At 44.3% G+C, this 23,159-nt stretch overlaps 2 protein-coding genes across 7 annotated transcripts in view; one reads left to right on the top strand and one right to left on the bottom strand.

The window, feature by feature from the left end:
- STPG2 (sperm tail PG-rich repeat containing 2) overlaps positions 1–19,292 on the bottom strand; it is a 1,290,079-nt gene extending 1,270,787 nt beyond the window's left edge. Inside the window, exon 1 of one of the 2 annotated variants that reach the window (XM_029597484.1) lies at positions 18,935–19,292. The gene's annotated coding sequence lies outside the window, so the exon portion shown is untranslated. Of the gene's footprint in view, positions 1–3,155; positions 3,441–18,934 lie in introns of those variants that run through there. The other variant, XM_029597489.1, reaches the window with a different exon arrangement.
- RAP1GDS1 (Rap1 GTPase-GDP dissociation stimulator 1) overlaps positions 18,984–23,159 on the top strand; it is a 225,233-nt gene continuing 221,057 nt past the window's right edge. For 3 of the 5 annotated variants that reach the window (XM_029597461.1, XM_029597466.1, XM_029597446.1), the window contains exon 1: positions 19,711–19,832. In XM_029597461.1, coding sequence (XP_029453321.1) covers positions 19,733–19,832 — 100 coding nt within the window. In that variant the 5' untranslated portion in view covers positions 19,711–19,732. Of the gene's footprint in view, positions 19,015–19,379; positions 19,689–19,710; positions 19,833–23,159 lie in introns of those variants that run through there. The other 2 variants (XM_029597452.1, XM_029597458.1) reach the window with 2 other exon arrangements.

Here is a 23,159-nt window from a genome sequence, read left to right as displayed (position 1 = left end):
GGAGTTGCCTCAGAGTCTTCTCAATCTGTTTTTGTCCATGCTTCACATGGACGGCTCTTCTGTTTCTCCCGAGTCCTTAAGTCCTCTTTCAGTGATCCACAACAACAATTTACAGTGCTACCAAGCCTCGTGGCTTCTATTTAAAAAAAAAAAAAAGGAAGAAGGGAAGAAGAATATTTTTAAGTTCCTCTGAACCTTCCAGAACAAGGAACCAACCAATCTACAGTGCATCTCACCATTCAACAACTACCTGCATTAAAAAAGCTGATGCATGATGCATCGAAGTCTCCAATGCAAACTGTGTTGATTTGATTTTTTTTATATTCTGCTTTTTGGTGCTTCAAAGCAGATTACATTCAGTTAATTCTCATTTTGACTTCCTTATAAATGCTTTGCATCTAACTTGCCAGTGTTATGCTGTTTCCTGTTTTCTTCATTTGGATCATTTTTCCAGTTCTTTTACGTCACCTTTTAACCATGCTGGTAGTTGTTTAGCCTTCCTTCCGCCTTTTCTAATGCATGGAATGCATTTGGACTGGGCTTCTAAGATGGTATTTTTAAACAAGATCCATACATGATGTAAACTTTTAACCTGTCATGTTAGATTTCTACAGTGTTCTCCCTCTGATTATTAAGTCAAATTTGATCAAGCTGTGATCACTGTTGCCAAGTGGCTCCAACACTGTTACTTTTCATAATAAATCCTGTGTTCCACTAAGGACTAGGTCTAAAATAGTTTCCCCTCTTGTTTGATTTTGCAGCAGCTGATCCATGAAGCAGTCATTTATTTCATTTAGGAACTTCTCTATCATGTTCCAATATAAAATTCACCCAGTAAATACTGGGATAATTGAAATCACCCATTACTACTGTGCTGCTGATTTTGTTAGCTTCCCTAATTTCTTTTAGCGTTTCATTGTCTGTTTGTTCATTCAGGCTAGGTGGATAGTAATATACCCCCACTGCTATTTTATTCCCCTTTTCACCTGGAATTTCTATTGTGATGCAGTGCAGCACTGCCGCGGTCAGGAACAGGCAAGACACCATAAGGCAGCAAGTAATACTAAGACCAGACAGCAGGGGGTGCAGTGGAGGTTAAGAAAAACTACAAGTCCCAGGTTCTTAGAACCACCACCTGACCCATGGGGAGAGCCTGGAGGCGAGCAGGTGGCAGACGCAGGGACTAATGAGTCAGACACAGGTGCTCCTATGGAGCTAGAGGAAGAGGGCGTGCCTACATGGTGGGACTGGCCAGAAAAAGCCAGGGCCAGTGAGCAAGAGGAGGAGGAAATGGAGGAGAACCCCAAGAAGCCCAGCTAAACCAGGGCCTGGGGAGACAGGAACCCAGGGAGCTCCGGGCCGCTGAACGACTCCAGGGATATCTATGCTCTGGGAAAGAGCTGTTCCCGAGACAGAGGAACGACAACCAGGACAGCCCGGGCGGTGAGCCTTCACACTATCCATAAAGATCAACACTGTATTTTGTTTCCTGCAGAATTTTAATCCTGTTTGACTCAATGCCCTCTTTAATATGTAGAGCTCTCCATCCTATCATTTTGATATAATTTGTACCCTGGTAGTAGTGTCCCATTCGTTATCCTCCTTTCACCAGGTCTCTGAAATGCCAATTATATCTTCCTCTTCATTCAATGCTATACACTCTAACTCTGCCATCTTATTTTTTTAGGTTTCTAGGCATTTCTATACAGACATTTCAATATGTTTTTTGTTTGTATTAACAACCTGCTTATCAGCTGACAGATAATTTTGCATCTTTTTACGCTGTCTGCTCTTTACCTAAAAGCATCTAGTCCATTTTAGCATTTATTGCAACCTTTCTACTGGGATGCCCTAATTTCCCTACTCTGTTAGTATCCTTCAAAGATATATCATTCTGAACCATGCGCTACTGAGCGACTGTGGGCATTTCCCCATCATTTAGTTTAAAAGCTGCACTATCTCCTTTTTAAAAGTTAGTGCCAGCAGCCTCATTCTTCTCTGGTTAAGGTGGAGAACATCCTTTCAGAAAAGGCCCACCCTTCACCAAAATGCCCAGTTCCTAACAAATCTAAAACCTTCTTCCCTGCACCATTGTCTCATCCATGCATTGAGACACTGGAACTCTGCCTTCCTCTGTGATCCTGCATGTGAAATGGGAAGCATTTCTGAGAATGCTACCCTGGAGGTTCTAGATTTCAACTTTCTACCTAAAATCCTAAATTTTGGCTTCCAGAACCTCCCTCCTGCACTTTCCTATGTCACTGATACCGACATGTACCAAGACAGCTGGCTTCTCCCTAGCACTATCTACAAGATGCATGAGGTCCGCCACCTTCGCACCAGGCAAGCAAGCAACCAAGCGATACCCATGCCACCAGTCACCCAGCTATGTATATTCTTAATAATTAAATCAGCAACTGAAATGGCTGTCCTAACCCTTCCCCCCCTGGGCTTGCCCCTGGAGACATATTCTTGGTGGGAGAAGATACTACATCGCCTTGAGGGCAGGTCCTAGCTACAGGATTGCTTCCTGCCTCACCAAGGTGATGCCCTCTTTCCAGTTGACCTTTCTCCTCCAAGGCAGCACAGGGGCTGCCAGAATGGAGGTGGAATCAATCTATGTCCCTGAAGGTCTCCTCTCTATACCTATGTTTCCCTTAGCAACTCCAGGTCTGTCACTCTAGCCTCCAGAGATTAGACTTGTTCTCTGATGGTTAGGAGCTGCCTGCACCTAGTGCACACAAACAACCTTCCCTTTTCACCTGGAATTTCTATCCAAAAATATTCAACATGGCATTTTGTTTCCTGTAGTATTTTAATCCTATTTGATTCAATGCCCTCTTTAATATACTGTATAGTGCCACCCTTCCACAAATTTGACCCGACCTATCATTTTGATATAATTTGTACCCTGGTATCACAAAGATAATCATACATGTGGCATTCAGTGCAAAAGACCGAATAGCCTCTCTCTCACTGCTAGACTACTATCTGTATCTTAATTTTGTTGATTTGTTATTGAGTTAAAATTTATAAGGGAGTAGGGATGTAAAGTTAATCTAGAGTACTTTTAGTCTATTGATTTATTTTATGTTGTCTGTCAGTAACCCTCAAAACACTACAACTAATCTACGTATAACTACCTAGTTACTCACCTTATTGACACTTGTTTTGAATTAAATTCTGTCCTCTTCTGCTGTGAGCAGTGTGGGGATTCTGGAAGCTGGGCATATGGAGTTTGAAGCCTGGAAAGCTTGCGGTGACCTCTGGAGTTCTCTCCCGGGGCTGCTGCGAAAGTTGTCAGATGAGCCTTCCAGTCCTCTTCTGCTGCAAAGAGTGCACAGCTTCTGGAAACTGGGGCTATGGGGCCTTAAGCCTGCATAGCTCATTGTGACCCTGGAGTCTTCTCCCGGGGCTGCTGAGTAAGGTATGCAGATGAACTTTACAGTCCCCTTCTCCTGTGGGAGAGAATAAGATTTTGATGATGGCTGAAGAGGATCAGTGAGTACTGCTCTGGGAAATCTTATGACTTAAAAGTTTGGGAGAGAGGTGAAATAGTGGGATACATTCTTTGGTGTGTGTACCTGAACAAAAAGCAAGCATAAAGGTAGGTGATTTTAGTGTCTTTTTTTCCCTTCCACTCACCACTAAGTTCTTTCCTTGATTTACAGGCAAGAGACACTTCCACATTAAAAATCAATCAAGGTTTTATCTACAACACAGGATTGCCTTAATCCATATTAAATGTTTAATTATCCCCTTGCAGGTCACTACTAGATTAACAGTGAATACACCACATAAACTTAAAAGACTCTAATTTACGCATCCCTATTCCTTTAGCAATTTAAACTTAACTATGAACTCAACAATATTAAAAAGAAGGCAACAGTCCAGCAGTGAGATGAGGCGGTCTTCCAGCCTTTTTCACAGAGTGCCACATATATGACTATCTACTAGATCAGTGGTTCTCAACCTTTTTTCGACTGGGACACACCTGACAGATGGTTCTCACATGCGTGACATACTGAACATGTTACTGTTACGGGGTTAAATGTAAACATACATTCTGCATCCTCTGGAACCCCCTCGACCCCCAACAATGGGTGCAGAACAGAACTAGGGCATTGCCCATACAACTCACCATACATAAAAGATATTCTGGTTCTGATGACATCTCAAGTTCAGAAAGACCACAAATTATAAATATGGAGACAAACTGGAATGGAAAACCAAAAAAGCCACTCTGCATGCAAAGCTAACCTGGAGAAATGGAAAGAGAAATATAGCACTTAACATAGTTCCAGGATCTGCAATAATGGACACAAACTAACCTGCACAAAGTTACACCTGTATTATGGAACACACAAACAGTAACAACCCTATATATGAAAAGGCAACACTACAAATATTAAGCCAATTAGGAAAACAGAACAAGCCAAGCTGCTATAGATCCAAACACAGAAATAATTGTAAACTATACTAATAAATGTAACAAAACAGTTGATGAACAGAACATCCAACAATTAAAAACTCATAAAAATTACAAATTGTCCAAATATCAATAAAATATTTCAAAACAGCAGACATCACATAATACCCAATAATTAAAATGGCAGTCAATTAAGAAAAATAAAATTGAAAAGCCACCTTTACTTACCCTCTCCGGTAACTCTCCTACTCCTTTCCCTTGCAGGCCAATAGCACACAGCAGAAGCAGCAGTGGCTGCTGAAGCTCTGTCCTCACGGTCCTCTTCCTTAGGGACCACAACCAGTCACTCACACACACACCAGTCATCCTCCTGACCAGTCTCTGGCTCTCAAACACACACAAAGCTGTCACTTGCACACGTACACACACAAGCAAGTTTCCTCTCTCACATGGAGCCTCTTCTCATTATTTTGCCCAATAAGCCTGGCCTCCGCTCTTCAGCCACCGCTGGCCTGGCCTCCGCTGGTGGCATGCAGGGTCTCTCCGCTCTTCAGCCGCCACCAGCCTGGCCTCCAGCATCAGCACGGAGCGTTACTCCACTACTAACTACATCGGCCCATCGGGGATGAACGATGCCCTTATAGGCCAATCTGCCCCTGGGGAGAAGGGAAGCACAACTGGGCAAGGGTACACCAGGAGCTGCAACACACCCTACCGGTGCTTGGCGACACACTGGTGCGTCGTGACACACCGGTTGAGAATCGCTGTACTAGATGGTGAGAGGTTGAATGTGTGTACCCGGTGCAAAGAGCTCCTGGCTCTCAAAGAATGAGTCCACTCGCTGGAGGCTAAAGTGGTAGACTTGGAGGAGCTGAGGTAGACAGAGAGAAATATAGAGGAGACCTTCAGGGATATAGTGTTCAAGTCCCAACTCCTGTCTTGCAGCTCTGGTGCTGCCTTAGAAAAGGAAGTTTACCTGGTCAAATAGCATCACCCTGGTGTAGCATGAAGTGATCCCATAGTAAGGACCTGCTCTCCAGGTGATGCATTATCTTCTTGCACTGAAGATAAGTCTCCCAGTGCTACTGAATGAAAGGGAAGGGTTATGTTGGCCATCATAGTTGGTGATTCGATTATTAGGAATGTAGATAACTGGATGGCTGGTGGACATGAGGATCGCTTGATAACTTGTCTGCCTGGTGCAATGGTGGTGGACCTCATGCATCCCCCATAAAAAGAATTTTAAACAGTATTGGGGAGGAGCCAGCAGTTATGGTACATGTGAACACCAATGACATAGGACATCTGGAAACCAAATTTAGGCTTTTAGGTAGAAAATTAAAATCCAGAACTTCTGAAAAGCTCCCTATTCCATGTGCAGGACCCCAGAGGCAGGCAGAGCCTCAGAGTCTCAATTCATGGATGAGACAATGATGCAGAGAAGAGGAATTTAGTGTTTTAAGGAACTGGGCAATCTTTTGGGAAAGGGGAAGTCTTTTCCAAAAGGATAAGCTCCACCTTAACCAGGATGGAACCAGGTTGCTTGTGCTGTTAAAAAGAAGAAACAGCAGGAGGAAGTGACGTCACCTTGGTAGATGGCCGCCTGAACTAGAGCCTCCTCAGACAGCCGACAACATCTCCTCATATCTTTTACATCAGCAGTCAAATCCCTACAGAATCGCACCGTGCAGCTGCAGCTAAGACGACTGATGTCGATCAGGCGAAAATCTGTGGACTATAAAAAGTTCTCTTATAAAAAATTAGCCAAGGAAAATGAGCCACCAGCAAGAACATGGCATCGGCGGAAGCAAAAACACTCGATATGGAAGTAAATGACAAGGGGCCGATCATGGATGACAGCGAGCCCCTAAATAGAGCAGAAATGAAAGCCTGGTTCGCTGAGCTCAAAAATGATATATTAAATAATACCAACAATATTATGAACTCGATTATGAACTGGCTGGAATGGGTCTCTGGGATGGTGGGGGTGCCCCTTCCAAATGGTATTACATTGTCCAGCCTGTCATGGTGAAGAGATGTGGCAGATAAGTGTCTGCTACTCCTAGGAGGCAAGACAGCCACCAATTCAATAGCAGGAGGAGGAGGTTGAATTGGACTAAAACATAATGGATATGGCCAGCAAATTTTGTCTCTCAGGTACATTTCCTCTTGAAGAAGCGATACTTCGCTTATGCGAAGTGATTCTAAAGAGAGATTAGATTAGACCGGTTTCCGCTCTGTGATAAGATAGAAGAGCTAGTAGAATGCAGACTTGATGATTACCAGGCCTGGTTAGAAAAGGTATCGAGAACTGGCTCTATTTCAATCAAGAGGTCAGTTGGTGTAGAGAGTCTTTCTTGATTTCTCATCTTCTTTGATGTGTGTGAATCTGGTTCTGTGTCCAAAGCAGGCAGACTTTTTGGACATTTGCTGAAGCGAGCCCTTCAACCCTTGTGCGGCTTGGTGTGCTGCGTCTGCGTTGGTGTCTGCAACGTGAGTTTCTTTTTGGGTTCCTGCATTGCATGCTTTGGCTTCGATGCATCGCGCCTTGGTGCGCCATCTGTCGCATGCTTCGGTGCTTCATAGCCTTGTCTCAGTGCTTCAAGGGATCCTCCTTGCTTCAACACATGCTTTGTAAGGTTGCAGATCTGCATGACATGCACTGCTTGCTTCATTGGAGTTGCGTCTCAGTGCTATCCTTTGACACAGGCTGCGCGGGACACATCGGACCACTGCTCTTCAAGGCAGGATTAGGCGCCAAACTGGGGTCTGTCTGCGCTAGTTTCCCGGGCAGCAGAAGCCATACTCTTTACCTTTAGAGTGGCTTCATGACCTTTTGAGTGCTCTGACTTTTGTTTCGATGCACTGGTAGGCCATTCCAAAGGGCCAATGGATGCAGCTCGACTATGTCGGTCCAGATGAGTCTTTGGGTCGGGGGAGGATTGTATTTAACAACCCAGTGAAGGAGCATAACTATCCAAAGCAGATAAGCTCCCTTCCTCCTCTCTCAGCCAGGTGATCTTTTGGGCCCTCTGACATTGTGGAGTCGCGGCAATTAGCCTGGTCATGATCCAGCCATATGTAGCAATAATTATGTCTGTCTGTGACAGACATAATATGGCTGCATTGGCAGTACTTGAATCCTGGAGTTTTCTTTGACATTCTAGCACTGAAAAGTGCTATTGGGGGTTTGCGAATTGGGAGACAACATTTATCTGAGGAGAACAAATGGGGAGAAGGTTCTCCACACATCTGTGTGTAGGCACAGAAAAAATGAAACTGAGGAGACCTCGCAACACACAATCGCACAGGAACTTCCATGCATGCGTAGAAGAGCAAAGTTCTGTGAACTTGAGAGAAGGCTCTGCCTAGTGTGCCATCAGATGATGTCACCCAGACAGCATGGCTAATTCAGCCTGCTTAGCGATGGAAAAACAGTGTTTCCCATAGATAGTAGGATGAATTAGCCATGCCCTTCTCCATGAAGAGTAGATTATACTCCTGCTAATTTTGACATAGACTGAAGAGACTATGAGGCAGCTCCTGCACATGCTCAGTAGAATTCAAAGCTCTACTAGCTTGTACAGACAGATCTGTTCAGTGCTGCTGGATGACATTGCTCACAGATCATGGCTAATTTCTTCTTCCATTTACTGAAAACATTGTTTATGGTAAACTAATTTGCTTTTTCCCTATATGCCTCACTTTGCATTTGTAGAAACAACACACCTAGAGGACATATATTGAATAATTGTATTCAAACAAACTTTTTATTCGATATATTAATACAAAACAATTTTTTAAACCTCTCCTAATACATCAGGTCACCTATCTAAGCGGTCTCTTAACTCCTAAAATCCATCATACATTCATTACCCTACATCCACACTGTACATCCATACCCAATCATACCCTCATAATAAAACAACCAACAATTCCAAATATGAAATAAATCTATCAAACATATATTCTCCTGGAAAGCGGGTAGTGAAACTACCTCACAATTAAATATTAATTAGAGTGTGTGAATTAATGCTACCTACTTTCATCTCCACATTATAATTTTTATATCGTGTGGTACCACTACTTCATGATTTTACAATAATGTCTCTGATACCGTCCACCATCCTAACTGCTTGCATATAGATTATGAGGGTATGATTGGGTATGGATGTACAGTGTGGATGTAGGGTAATGAATGTATGATGGATTTTAGGAGTTAAGAGACCGCTTAGATAGATGACCTGATGTATTAGGAGAGGTTTAAAAAATTGTTTTGTATTAATATATCGAATAAAAAGTTTGTTTGAATACAATTATTCAATATATGTCCTCTAGGTGTGTTGTTTCTACATATTAAAGATAGAGGGACTGCATGATCATTGTTTACCTGTTCACTTTGCATTTGTCCACATTAAATTTCATCTGCCATTTAGATGCCCAGTTTCCCAGTCTAGCAAAGTCCCTCTGCAGTTCCTCACAATGTGCTTGTATTTAACTATGATCATCCAAAACTGTAGTTTCATGATATTAGGTTCCATATAACAAGCTACCTCCCAAGAAAAGGATCTTGGCATCATCATGGATAGTTCTTTGAAATCCTCGGCTCATTGTGCGGCAGTGGTCAAAGCAAATGGAAAGTTAGAAATCATTAGAAAAGGATTGGAGAATAAAACAGAGAATGTCATAATACCCCCAATACGCTCTATGGTGAGACCATACTTAATGTATTGTATACAGTTCTGGTCACATCTGGAAAAAAAAAAAGATATAGCTGAACTGGAAAAGGTACAGAGAAGAGGGACCAAAATGATAAAGGAAATGGAATGGCTCTTATATGAGGAAAGGCTAAAGAGATTAGGGCTCTTCAGCTTGAAGAAGAGAAAGTTTAAGGGGACAGGACAGAGGTATATAAAATCATGAGTGGACTAGAAATGGTTAAATGTGAATCAGTTGTTTTCTCTTTCAAAAACTACAAACACTAAGGGACATGCTATGAAGTTATTAAGTTGCACATTTAAAACAAATTGGATAACAAATTTTCACTCAACACATAATTAAGCTCTGGAATTCATTTTTAGGGGATGTGGTAAAGTTAGCGTAGCTGGGTTTTAAAAAAGGTTTGGACAAGATCTTGGAGGAAAAATCCATTAACCATTATTAACCAGGTAGACTTGGGTAAAGCCACTACTTAACCCTGGCCATTAGCAGCATGGGATATATCTATTATTTGAGATCCTGCCTTCTGATCTCCATCGGCCACTGTTGGAAACAGGAAATTGGGCTTGCTGGTCTGACACAGTATAGCATTTTTTAATATTTTTATGTATCTGCTTTGAATATTTTAACATCTGCACACATGACCACTTCATTCGTTCTCTTTTCCAGATTATTAATGAATAAGTTAAACACTATCCCAGTACAGATCCCTAAGGCCCTTCACTATATACCTCTTTCCATTGGAAAAACTGACCATTTAGTCCTTCTCTGTTTCCTATTTTTTAACTAATTACCAATCCACAGTAAGACATCACTTCCATTCCCAAGCCTCATTTGCATCTGATGTTCCTTCCTTTCATAAATGTACATAAGATTTTTTCAGACAAGTTTAGCGTACATGCTGACACTTTCATGCATAGCAGGCTATATTTTGTGCAGCTCAGGTTGGCTGGCACCATTTTAATTTTTGAAAAGTCAGGGCAGGTGGCTGCTGAATATACTCAGATAAAGTGGGCACATACATAGCAGACAGTCACTTCTTTTTTTTAAATAAAACAAAGAACACGCTGTTGTGGTTTGCTGACTTACATTAAGTCACCACCAAAAACCAAAAATAACCTTTGTAAAACCCATAGAAAAAAAAAACCAAGGATAAGTTAATTAATACTGCACACCACCAGAAAAGAGACCATCATAGTTACAAGCTACATGCATTTGCTAAACAGCTGTTCCATATTAATCACAAGGAACACTATGCGTAAAATAAGCTCAATAATTTATAATCATAGGTCTTCTGCTCACTTTTTTATAATTTTATCAAAAAGTGTTTATATGTATATAACTTCATCCCCGGGTGCAGACTGCAAGCCACTGGGGCCATAAAAGAATTTGTTTGACTCTGGGACTGGAACCTCACCAGGCTGGCTTTTAAACAGTCTTTTATTTTCAGGGCCCGGATTCTTTGTTGATTTGGGGGAGGGGGAGATTACTTCCAAGGCTCCAAGTTCTAAGGGTGACCCTTTAGTTAGTTTATTGCATTTGATGCAATTAATAAGAAACAAAGCCATTTACAATAAAATTAAAATGAGCAAAACAATAAAACAATATTCATAAAAACACTGATTAAAACAAAAAACTTGAAATATAAACTAATCAACAATACACTGTAAAATACACATCAAATGATACTCAACAGGATAAAAATTTACAAAATAGATAAGGAACTCAAACAGGAAAGGCCTTGCAAAACAGAAAGGTCTTCAAAGGTTTTCTGAATCTAAGATACCCTTTGTCTCAGCCATATGATAAGGAGGACTGTGAGACTGTAAAATACCTCCAATGTGTTTTTCTTATTCATATGAGTATTCAGATATTCTAGTTTAGACCCAACACCCCTGAAGAAGAGTTATAACTCTCAGCATGTTAGGCATATTGGGGCTTATAAGGAGAAATTACTACTTACCTGATAACTTCGTTTTCCTTAGTGTAGACAAATAAGACTCAGGACCAGTGGGTTATACACCTCTGCCAGCAGATGGAGTAGGAGCAAACTGACATCACAGTTTATATAGTCCTACAGTGACATCAGCCTGCCAGTATTCTCTTCAAAAGCAACTATGGGACAGACTAACAAAAAACTTGATTAAAAACAGTCAATCATTACTGTACTCAACCAACAGGAAACACTGATTTCAGACAATGCATGTATGTACCCCAATCTAAGGACTAGAAAAACACTTACCTAGAACATGTAGCCCCACAGGAGGACCATTAACACAATCATTCGGCAGCCAAGGGCGGGAAGCAGAGTCCATCTGTCTATACTAAGGAAAACAAAGTTATCAGGTAAGTAGTAATTTCTCATTTCCTAGCATACAGACAGATGGACTCAGGACCAGTGGGATGTACCCAAGCTATTCCCGAATAGGGTGGGAGGCTGCCCACGGTCCAGTCAAAACCGCACGTGCAAAGGCTGCATCTTCCTGGGCTTGCATATCCAAACGATAATACCTGGAAAAAGTCTTTAAGGAGGACCACATTGCAGCTCAGCAAATGTCGACAGGAGACAACAATCTAACCTCCGCCCCATGACACTGCCTAAGCCCTAGTGGAATGAGCCCTAACCAGAGTATGCAATGGCTTTTCAGCATCCATATATGCAGCTGTGACTACCTCCTTAATCCAGCGAGCTACTGCAGCCCGTGAAGCTGGTTCGCCCTGCTTTCCTCCACCATAAAGGACAAACAGAATCTGTCTTTTGGAAAGATTTAGAAACCTCCAGGTACCGCACGACATGTCTCTTGATAAGTGATACTCTTACACATCTCTTTCCTTTTCCAAGGACAGCAAGGAAATGGACTGATTTAAGTGAAAATCCGAGACCACTTTAGGCAAAAAATAGGGAACTGTACGCAGCAGTATCGCTCCTAGAGTCACCCGAAGTCCTGCAAGGCCTGCAGCTCAGAAATTCGATGCGCAGAACATATCGCCACCAGAAACACTGTTTTCAAGGTCAATAACCACAAAAAAAAAGGCAATGCAGAGGTCGAAACGTAAGGCCCGCCAAGAAATCCAACACCAGGATAAGATTCCACAAGGGAACTGGGAACCGCAAGGGAGGACGAAGATGTTTCACTCCTTTCAAGAAATGGGCTACATCAGGATGAGATAAGGATTCATCATTCACCTGGCCCCAGAAACAGGCAAGTGCCGCAACCTGTACTTTCAAAGAATTAAGGGCCAACCCTTTATTTAACCCATCCTCAAAAATTCCAAAATAAGTAGGATCTTAACTGATCGAGGAAGAACACCTCGATCCTCACACCAGGTCTCAAACACTTGCCAAACCCGCACATAGGCTAAGAAAGTGGAGAACTTTCGAGCTGATAGCAAGATGGTTATTACAGCAAAAACATATCCGCGCTTCAAGGGCCATACCGTTAGACAAAACAAGGGCCATACCGCAAGACAAAACAGAGTCGGATCTTCAAAAACGACAGGCCCCTGCTTATTCACTCTCTTTTTGGTGCCAATGTAATAAAATACTCCCAACCTAGCACACGGGTTGATGCACTAGACTAGCACCTGATGAAATAAGATTAGAGAACCCAAAATGCATGCCCTAACAAATGTGTAACCGATAGCACCCATCACATGTAAATTCCATGTAAATGAGGACATTAGCTATTACCCCCTGATGCAGGAAAGTGCTGGGAACCTAATGCACACTTTTTAACATGGGGAATTTAACTCCAGCACACTGGAGGTGGAGTAAAGTCAACTCGCAGTCAAGGGCTCATGTGTTACAATAAGCGAGTCTTTCTCCTCATTATGTTGTGACACTTTAATTTACTGCTTACAGTGGAGAAAAATAAATGCATATATTTTGACTTGATCTGAAGAAACCCACTTTTCTTTATGGCCACACAATTTAGACAACTGTAGCAAGGAGCACCTAATATAATACACTTCAACAACCTCAGCAAAATAACAAAAAAAGAAGCAGGTTCAAAACGAACACTCGTACTGAGCACCCATTGCAATTGGGCACCCGACGCAATAAACTGTTAAGCACTATGGATGCATAATTCTCCCTTAGTGCACCCTTTTTAATGCTGCCTCATTTAAATATTGCATTGAGTGCCCAGGGGATGAGACTGCGAATGTATTAAAACAATGGGTGCTCAACACCAGCGTCCATTTTGAGCGCGTGTTTTACTGCATCAGCCCCTTTGTGTGCATTACCAAAGGCTTAAAGTCAATTGTGGCTACCCTACAGAAACAGACTAGTGCCAGTAGTTGCATGGGTTATTTATGCACCCCCATCCCAAGCCCTTTGATGAAGCAGAGGAGAATAGAGTGCTGATGCTCCTTAACTTAAGACACTTGGTTTTGATTTTTGACCAATTTCTCAGCATAATTAAGAGGTCAATGTAAAAAAAAAAAAAGGCACAGGGTGAATATCAGTCCCACTGCTTCTGCCACTCCTGGATGATTTGGCTTCCTTCTTATCATGCTGTCTTCCCAGGCCCCAGTTACCACACTAGTGAGGGCAAAAGAGCCAAAAGAGTGAATTAGGGGGATAGAGAGTGACTGAATCAGAGGGAGGAGAAGGAGAGTGAATGATGGGATATGGGATGGCAAAAGAGTGAGTTAAGAAATTGGAGAGGCTGTGGGTTGCATGGGTGGGGAAGAAAAGTGAGTCAGGGGATCAAAGATGCTGTGGGTGTGAGTCAGGGGACTATGAGATGTGAATGAGATGATCAGAATAGGGGGCAGTCAGTGTGCAAAGTGATCAAAGGGTGTAGAGAAAGTATAAGGGGGGGGGAGAGAATAGGTGTGGTGGGGGTTGGGAGAGGGAAGACAGTGAGAACATATGGCATTGTTCCCTTCCTTGTCCTAAGAAGGCAAAGAGCAGGTCCCATACCCATACTTAGATCAGTGGACAGTGTATACTAGTCTCCTCCTGTCCTTCAAGGCAGAGGTGAGCCAGTTGGTTCTGACTTGAAGAGAAGGCCTGTACTTTACTGGCTGAGGAGAAGAGTTGCTGGAAGGTGATTTTCCAGGGAGAGGAGTAGCTCCATGGTCACCAAGAATGGGGGTTAAGATTTAGAGGTTTTAGGACCACTGAGGAATTGGGGGGGGGGGGGAATCAGGATCACCAGGGCAGAGGAAAAACACTCTCTCTCTCTGTCTTCTCCTCCTTACCCCAGTAATCCTACATCCCCAACCCCCAGCCATTCTTTGCCTACCAATACTCATTGAGCATGCTAACAGTGTAGAGAGAGAGAGAGAACCCCCCCCCCCCTTTCCACAGGGTCACACCTGGCCCTGCCCATTTTACACTGTCCCCCAACAACTCCACTTCCTATTTGTCTACAAAATTAAACCCTGCTGCTATTTAACATTTATAAATGATCTAGAAATGGGAACAAATGAGGTGATCAATTTTTCAGAATTATTCAAATTTCTTAAAATAGCAATTGTGAAGAACTGTAGATGGACCTTGTGAAGCTAGAAGACTGGGCTTCTAAATGACAGATGAAACTTAATATGGAAAAGTTCAAATTAATGCACATAGGAAAATATAATCCCAACTACAGGTACACAACGCTGGGTTCAGCATTAAGAGTCACCATTGAGAAAAGGGACCTGAGAGTTTTTTGTGGAGAATATACTGAAATTATCAGCTCAGTGTGTGGAGGCAGCAAACAAAAATGCAAATAAAATGTTAGTAATATTCTGAAAAGGCAAGTTTGCTTATCGTAAACAGTGTTTTCCGTAGATAGCAAGATGAATTAGTCATGAATACCTCCTCCCTGGACATGTCTTGTCTAACCTTCCTATTCACGTCACTGCCATTTTTCAGCTTAATAATACTCTCCAAATGTGCTTGTTCAGGGAACAGAGATCCAAGATGGGACAAAGTCCTCTGGAACGTTTTGGTGTCAGGACATACAGGGAGTAGTAGCCCGTATTGATCTGGTGTTTTGGAATTGGCCAGATGGCTCTCTGCTCAAGTAGAATTTGAATTTCCTGCTGAAGGAGAGGCAATTGGGAAACATCTCTCGACCCTCTGACAAGACGAGGAAGGGATGGAGGAGTTGCAAAATCTAGTTGATAACCTCCCTGCACTATGTTGAGAACCCAGCAATCCGTCATGATCAGAGCACATTCTGAAGCAAAATGAAGAATTCAGGCTCCCACTGGGAAAAGAGGTTATGGCTGTGCTGATCTCAAAAAGACTGAGGGAGGTTTTGAGTTGTTCTCTGGGGTGGCTTCTGTTTCAGTTCTCTTTGGCTTGGCCTCTGCTGAGATTGTTCAGGCTGCATATGAGATTGTGGCAACTGTTGACAGGATTGCGGCTGAAAGAACTGAAATTGTTTGAATGGTCTCCTTTGATAATATAAAGATTTCCTATATGGCTGGTAGAATCTCCTGTTGACTGGGAGTCTGATTATGGAAGACAACGACTGTACCGCAACAGTTTGCTCTTTGATTTGGGACACTATCTCCCTTAATTGAACACAAAAGAGATTTTCTCCAGAACAAAGGAGATTTGCCAGCTTATCATGAACAACTTCTCTGATAGAACTGGAACGGAGCCAAGCCAGCCAACGCATTGCAATTGCCGTGGCAGACATGCGGGAGGAGGTCTCAGATTCATATACAGCTCTCAGCAGGTGTCTCATTCCCTCTTTCATGTCACAGAAGGGTTGCAGGTTGGTCGGCTGACCCATTTCAGAGCGGAGGAATGGTCTTAGTGACTGCAAGCACTCATATAGATACTGTACCATATAAAATTGGTGCTGCTGCATCCTGGAGGTTAGCATTGCACTATGGAAGGTTTTCTTGCCCATTTCATCCAAAGCCTGTACTCTTTGTAAGGAGGCGTAGATGCATGTAACTTCGATTTTCTAGCACGCTTCATAGCAGATTCGACTACTAAAAAAGCATGTGGAAGTTGGACCACTCCGATAGGGCACGGACCTCTTGTTGTGTTCCGCGGCCGCAGGTGCTCACAGCCGCGCTCCCTACCTCACCGCAACGGCAACCCGCCGAGGCAGCATCAGGAGAGACGCCTGCTGTCGGTCCCCGTTGTCCCTGCGCAGGCCTCAGAGTTGACCGCCGGGTCAGGAGCCGTCCCTGCTCCTCCCGCGCGGCATCAGGCAGCTCTCCTCCGCAGCCCGATCCAAGATGGCCGCCTCCATCTTAGGTGCGAGGCCGTGCCCCCTTCTGAGATTTAAAGGGACCCTCGTCCCTTTAATTACCTGCAGCTGATTCCAATGAGCTAGAGCAGAGGAAGTATTTAAGGAGACTTCGTCTGCTCATTCCTCGACTTGGCAACGTCCCACGTAGTCAGGTCTGCTTGCTTCGGTGAGTTCTTGTACTTCGGATCCTTGTTCCTGTCTTGTCTTGGTGTTCCTGGTTCCTGACTTCGTATCGGCTAGTGGTGATTCCTGGTGTGTGACTTCGGACTGGCAAGTGGCGATTCCTTGGTATACGACCTCGGACTGGTAAGTGGCCCAGGTCCCTATGGGCTCCTCCCGGGGGAACCGCGGCCTTCCAAGGGTGAAGCTCCAGCTAGCCCTTGCACCGAACTCTCGACTCCTTGACCTCTCAAAGGTCGACCTAAGTCCCAGCAGTCCAGGTCCCTACGGGCTCTTCCTGGGGGGACCGCAGACTTCCAGTGGTGAAGACTCCGCTCATCTCCTGGACATCACGACTCTTCATCTGCTTCCACAATCGCCTCAGTCTCCAGTGCTGAGGGTCAGCTGGTTGCATCTTCTGTTCTGCCTCGCCACCCAACGGGAGAACCTACGGATCTTCCTCCTAAGGTACACCATCCTCCCATCGCCCCAAGGGTTCACAAGCCTGAGCATAACACTTCTGCAATCTAAACTTGAGGTCCAATTTCCTGGAGACTGGAAGGATGGAGTGCAGCAACTCCCACATCTTTAAAAGCATTGCATCCAGAATTTTATGGGAGGGTACAACTGAAGGTTCCGCTGGCACCACTAGGATTTTCAATATTCCAAAGATTTCTTCTCTGGGATCAGGCAGTTTCTTTACATCTACTCCCAGTACTCCTCCCAGTTTCTCTACGAACTTAGCAATTGTTAGGTCTTCTGGGGGAGAAGAGTGATCAGAGGGCTCCTCCGGAGGGTCGAAGGGAATGCCCGTCAAGCTAGACGGAGACACATCTGGTGGAGAATCTTGGGCAACTGACAGTGAAAGCTGGGGCCGTTTATCTGGAGAGATAGAAGCCCACAATTGTGGTGGTGATGGTACGCATTTGGGAAGTCCGTCACCACTTGGGCCTGGAAGGTTTGGAGGTGGTATGGTTGGTTACCAAGATGAAAAAAGGTTTTGTACAATTGTCAAAATTTGATGTATGGCTTGTTGAGAGTTGGCCAACTGTGGTCCTGCGACCAGCGCCTGATCTCTTCCCTCCACATTTGGGCAACCAGTACTCCCTGGACTAACTGCTGCAGACAGAAGATCTGCAGGGTCATTGCTTATGATCCAGGCCCCTCTCTCCCATGGAATCAACTTACGTCTCGGCTCGAGTTCCTCCTGCAGAATAAACTGTTGCCGAAGGGACCGGTCAGACAGGCCAAACCGTATGGCCTAATTGGGAGGATGAAGATCGTGAACTAATCATTACTGGAATTGGGGGCGACACCCACAGCGACTGAGATAAAATATCCAGAATGGGGTCCACCCTGGGAGAATGCGGTGGTGCTTGTCTCCTCTTTTTGGTGTGAAAATTCCTATGATCTCAGGATTCATGGGCTTTTTTATGAGCAGGAGGAGACCTATGCTTCCTCTTATCCTTTGATGATGCATGCGTCGTAGAAGAGTGTTGATGCATCATATCTCGCTTGGTACAAAGTTGTTTATGTGCCAGTGAGTTGTGCGCTATGGGGTGCTCAATGACAGGTGTCGAGTGATGTGGTGCCAGCGCCATCTTGGGGGGAGGGTTGCATCAGGTCCTTTTTTTTGGTTGGGGACAGGATTGAGAGGGATGGGATGGTGCTCATGGGAGAGGGTTGTAAGTCTAAGAGGGCACTTTTTTGAATTAAGGGGAGAGGATGGGGAAAGGAGCAGGCTGTCATCACATCATATACCTAATTTTTTTTTTTTTACTTTCTGGGGGGACCAGACCCACCTCAGAAGATGGGGGGGGGGGGTGGCAGGGGTCTTCAAAAAGCCATGGGGTGATTTTTGGCTAATTTTAGGTGGGGGGGGTAATTTGGGCCCAGGCCCTTTAAACAATGGCAGCCCCAGCTAAGGCAGGCCACAATCACTCAGTCAGGCCTTGTACCAAGGTGCAGTTTTTTATTGTGTATTTGTGCCACAATAACAAAATCCCACCATGATACTGGTAGAGGCTCTAGATCAAACTCCTCCATGATAAACTTGAGATTAAAACTCCCTCACTAATATTCAAATTTCCTAAAGGTACTTGAGAGCCAGCCCAACCATTTCTAGGCCAAGTATTAATTGAGGCATTTTCTCCACTTTAGATCATTTATTAAAAAAAAAAAAGATTGAATTATGAATGTCTATGAATGGCATGCGCATGGCCAGTAGCCAGGATTGAGGCCTTGGTAACTAGCACTAGTGTGCACAACTTTCAAACTTCGCCAAATTCAACCTTTTCTTATAAAGTATCCAATCTATCTATAGACATTATTCTGTGATTTTCTTAATGACACAAATGACAAAATCAGAACTACAAATCTTTACGTATAAGGAGGTATAAACTAGGACTGGATCCACCTGTTCAGTTGACCTGGTGAAGGTGGTGTTAGACAGGAAGTCTCTCGAAGTGCTCCATATCCAGATGAGCTACAGCTACAGTGAGCTTCAACACTATTTTAAGCTTGGTTAAGGGGTGTAGCGACCTCGGCCCCTTTTTGAATGTCACTGTTTTTTTCTGTTACCCCCTGGCGGAGGCACCAAATCCCCCCACCCCAAAAAAAACCCCTAGGCTCCTTTCGGGGCACCCTGCAGCTCTCAAGCTGCTTCCCTGCACTGTGCTTATGTCTATATGCACCAATATGGGGCGGGGGAGTAAATTTATTCCACACAACCGCCGCGAATGGGAATGGCAAGTGGTGCCCATGGCATCTCCCTTTCACATGCCGCAGGTCCTCCTCTCGCTTTCTCTCGTCGTCGGCTTCCTGAGGCGCGGCACGCGTACAGCCCCGCCCGCTCTCGCGCGACTGCCGGCAGGACTCACCGCCTGTACAGTCAACTACCCCCCTGCCTCTCCACCTTTTTCCACTCCTTCGCCCTCCAGATTGCGCGAGCAGCGCCAGCATCCCCCAAAGGCCCCCCCGAGACTGTCGGAGGAGTGGCGAGAAGGCGTGAGCGCGAGCCGCGCGCACAGGGGAGTAAAAGCAGACCCGAGCTGCGCGCGTGCGCGCCCTGCCTGCCTGCCTTGTTCCACCTCCCCCCCCCCTCCTCCCTCTCGCTTCCACAAGCGACTCTGGGCGCCGCTGTCTGTGAAGGTCCGTCCCCGCAGCTATGGGTAAGTGCGAGTCCGCTGCTTCCTTCGTCACTCCGTGCCGAGGAATGTTTCTGGCAACAGCTTGCAGGCAGGCGAGGGGGGCTGCGGTCGCTGCCTCCACTCTTTCCAGGGCAGTGTTGGTGGCGTCCTGCTACTGCTGCTGTTGTACGTGCTTCTGTTCCTTCAGGCCCGCCGGCGCCCCCATCACTCCTCCTCTCCCCGGCTGTCTTAGCCGAGGGCGTGCGGGAGCTGGAAGTTGCTTGTGGGCGGGACGCCCCGACCCTCGCCCCTCGCCCGGGCTGCTGCAGCAGCTGCCGCTTCTCCGGCTGCGCCGGCCCGGCACAGCTGGGGTTCCTGCGGTATCCCTGGGAGGGGCTCTGGGACTCCCATCAGTACCTGCTTAGCGGCTTCCTTGTTGGCGTCGAGCTCCGCTTCTTGCACAGAGCACTACTTTGCTAGCTCTATTCTGGAAAAGTTGCACGAAAAAGGTCGCTACTTATTCCCTTGCGTGACAACGAACGTAGCCAACTTTTCAAAACGATTGGGGTGGCTAAATTCCCTGTCTAGACGCCGTGAAGGTGTTTGCTCAAATTTGAGGTGATACCGGGTAATAGTTAACTGTTTTTGGATAATGGTGCAGAGTTCTAATAGCTTGTCTTGGTCCTGTGGGCTTTGAGAATTCCAATATATTTTTGCGGACCAACACAAGATATGTAGAATATAAGCAATGGTGCCCACGTTTTATGTGCTATACCTTTTAAATGAGCAACAGCAGTACCTCAACCCACACATTATTCACATCTGCATTGAATGTTGCCCCACTGTATTCATGGCTTTGTCTATAATGATTATTTGATTTTTCTTTCTTTATTGGCCAGCTGGCCTTGCTCCAACATCTATTGATGATTGACTATGAATTGTGTTGAGAAACTTCCAACTTTTTTTTTTTTTACATTGAGTAATGAAATGGTTTAAGGTGATACTTAATTACGGTTTATTCCAACAGCAGATGTTATTTCTCTGGCATCTGTGGCAGAAAGAAAACTAAACTTTGTATTTTCAGACTAGCCACTAACAGCTGTTGAGGCATGCAAAAAAAAAAAATCTTCCACAGAATGTCTGCATGCTTTTGTGGGGGAACTGCTGCATGAGAAACTTCATATACCATAAGACTTATGTAAACTATGGGCTGGACTAGTGGTTCATGGAGGAGCTACTGGAGGACCTGGGTTAGATTCTTGTTTCACGACTTCTATTCCCCAGGTGAAACGGGGGGGGGAATGGGGATGCTTCAGAAATAGCATTCACAGGGTCCTGGGGAGAGGGAGGCCCAGCCATTCTGCAGTGGTGAAATCTAGTGCAGGAGTGGCCAGCTCTGGTCTTTGAGAGCCACAAACAGGCCTGGTTTTCAAGATATCCACAATGAATATGCATGATATAGATTTGCATACAACAGTGGGGGGGCATGCAAATCTCTCTCATGCATATTCATTGTGGATATCCTGAAAACCAGGCTTGTTTTGTGGTTCTCAAGGACTGGAGTTGGCCACCTCTAATGTAGCGGCTAGGTTGAGGGCCCATAATTGCATGGATCAGTAAGTACCATGACCACCTTCCAAGGACTGTTGCTGCAGTAAGTGGGTTAAGTGAATCGGGGGGTGGGATGTAAACTAGGGGAAAAAATTCCTGGATAGTTGTGAAAGAAGGCATGTGGTGATGGAGCCTGGTCTAATTGAGCTGGAAGTTACCCAACTTGTGCACCATCATTATTGTGGATGTAAAACATTCTCAGGCCGATGCAATACCTTGTGCTAGGTCTAGCGCACTGCTTTAACGTGCGATTGTACATGCTAATCCCCATATTCCATTGGGGGCTAGAGATGCGCCTCCAGTCAAGCTAATAGCGCTCATTGCATGCAAATTCCACGTAGATGAGGCTATTAGGTATTACACCGCAATGCCAAAAACTGCTGCTTGGCCAAGGCCCCCATTTTAACGAGGCAAATTTAATGCCTGCCCGAGGGCTGGTGTTAATGTGTGCCACACATCAAGGGCTCACTTTAAAAAAAAGACACGATCCTGCTTTCTGCGATTCCTCCTACTAGTAACATTGTGATGGAACCACAGAAAGCGGAACATGTAAAAAAAAAAAAAAAGTCGTGAAAAACATTTCTGGGCCTACAGTAAACACAGTCCAGGTTGTGTATATTGTGCGGGCAGAGGGAGAAAATGGACACCTGTGCTGAGCATCCATTTGCTAACCCATACTGACAGCCGCGTTTCCTGGGTACCTAATGCCGAGGAGGTGCTAGGGATGCACAATTTCCCTTAGCGCCTCCTTTTTACTGCGGCAGTTCATTTTAATATTAATTTGCATGCCCGGGAGAGGAGGATGGGCACGCGTTAGGAGAGCGGACACTCATTCATGAGCGCCCGTTTTATGCACACCGATAGTGCATCAGCTTGTTAGTGTATCATGACCCAGTCCCTAGTTCTATAACACCATTTCATTTTGAGATGCTTCTAGGATCCATGCCCTTACCAGGCTATAGTGTCTGTTGTTAATCCAGACATAGACATCACTCTCACCACTTTTTTGTGGTGGTTAATATACCTTCATCTATGGATTTGTCTTTGGTAGAATACTATTATTTATTTATTTATTTAGTGCTTTTTTATACCGGCATTCATGATACAGATCATATCATGTCTGTTTACAAATAACAAGGGTAGTAACCTAACTAACTAATAACATGGTATAGAGAAGACAAAACAAAAACAAAAGTTACAATGAACAGGGGTGCTGGAACTGGGAAGAGGAAGAAATAGCAGACAGTAACTAGATAACTGCATCAGTTATTTACAAATTGTTGAATAAATATTCCTAGCAGTCAGTTTTTCCAGCCTGGATATTCATTACCTTTAAATGCCCCATACGTGGGGATTATCCTTGAACTGCAGATTCATTTACTAAAAATTATACAGAGCAATATCCAAATAAACAACCATATTGTATTTTTAACTACATATTATTTTACCTTTTTTGACCTGCAAAATATTCAGTATTTCAACTTTCTAAATAAACTGTTCCATAGTTGAATGGTGGCAACGGAGCTTTTCATCCCATTGTTTAAAAAAAAAAAAAAAAAACCAGTTTGTTCTTTTGCTGTATCCCTGAAGTTGTTTAATTTTTATGATATAAAAAGACAAAGCAAGACCATTCTTAAAGGGAAAGAACTTCTGCCTCAAATCCTTCCTGCCTAAAATCCTTGCCTTTAGTTCTCTAATAAGCATCTCAAATGTTTTTCAAATATGTTTAATTTCTTGTGATTTAAGTAACATTTTTACTGTGGAGCAGTCTGCAGCCTTATAACTAGGGATCCTCCAGACTGTGTCCTCGGGAGCTGCAGCCAGTTAGGTTTTCAAGATTTCTGCAATAAACATGCATGAGATCTGTTGAAATACGAGGCAGTGCATCTCGTGCATTTTCAA

Source organism: Rhinatrema bivittatum, chromosome 1 (genome assembly GCF_901001135.1).
Source record: "Rhinatrema bivittatum chromosome 1, aRhiBiv1.1, whole genome shotgun sequence".
Taxonomy (NCBI): domain Eukaryota; kingdom Metazoa; phylum Chordata; class Amphibia; order Gymnophiona; family Rhinatrematidae; genus Rhinatrema; species Rhinatrema bivittatum.
The sequence above is the reverse complement of the archived record's forward strand: the minus strand, read 5'-3'. Positions and strand labels throughout refer to the sequence as shown.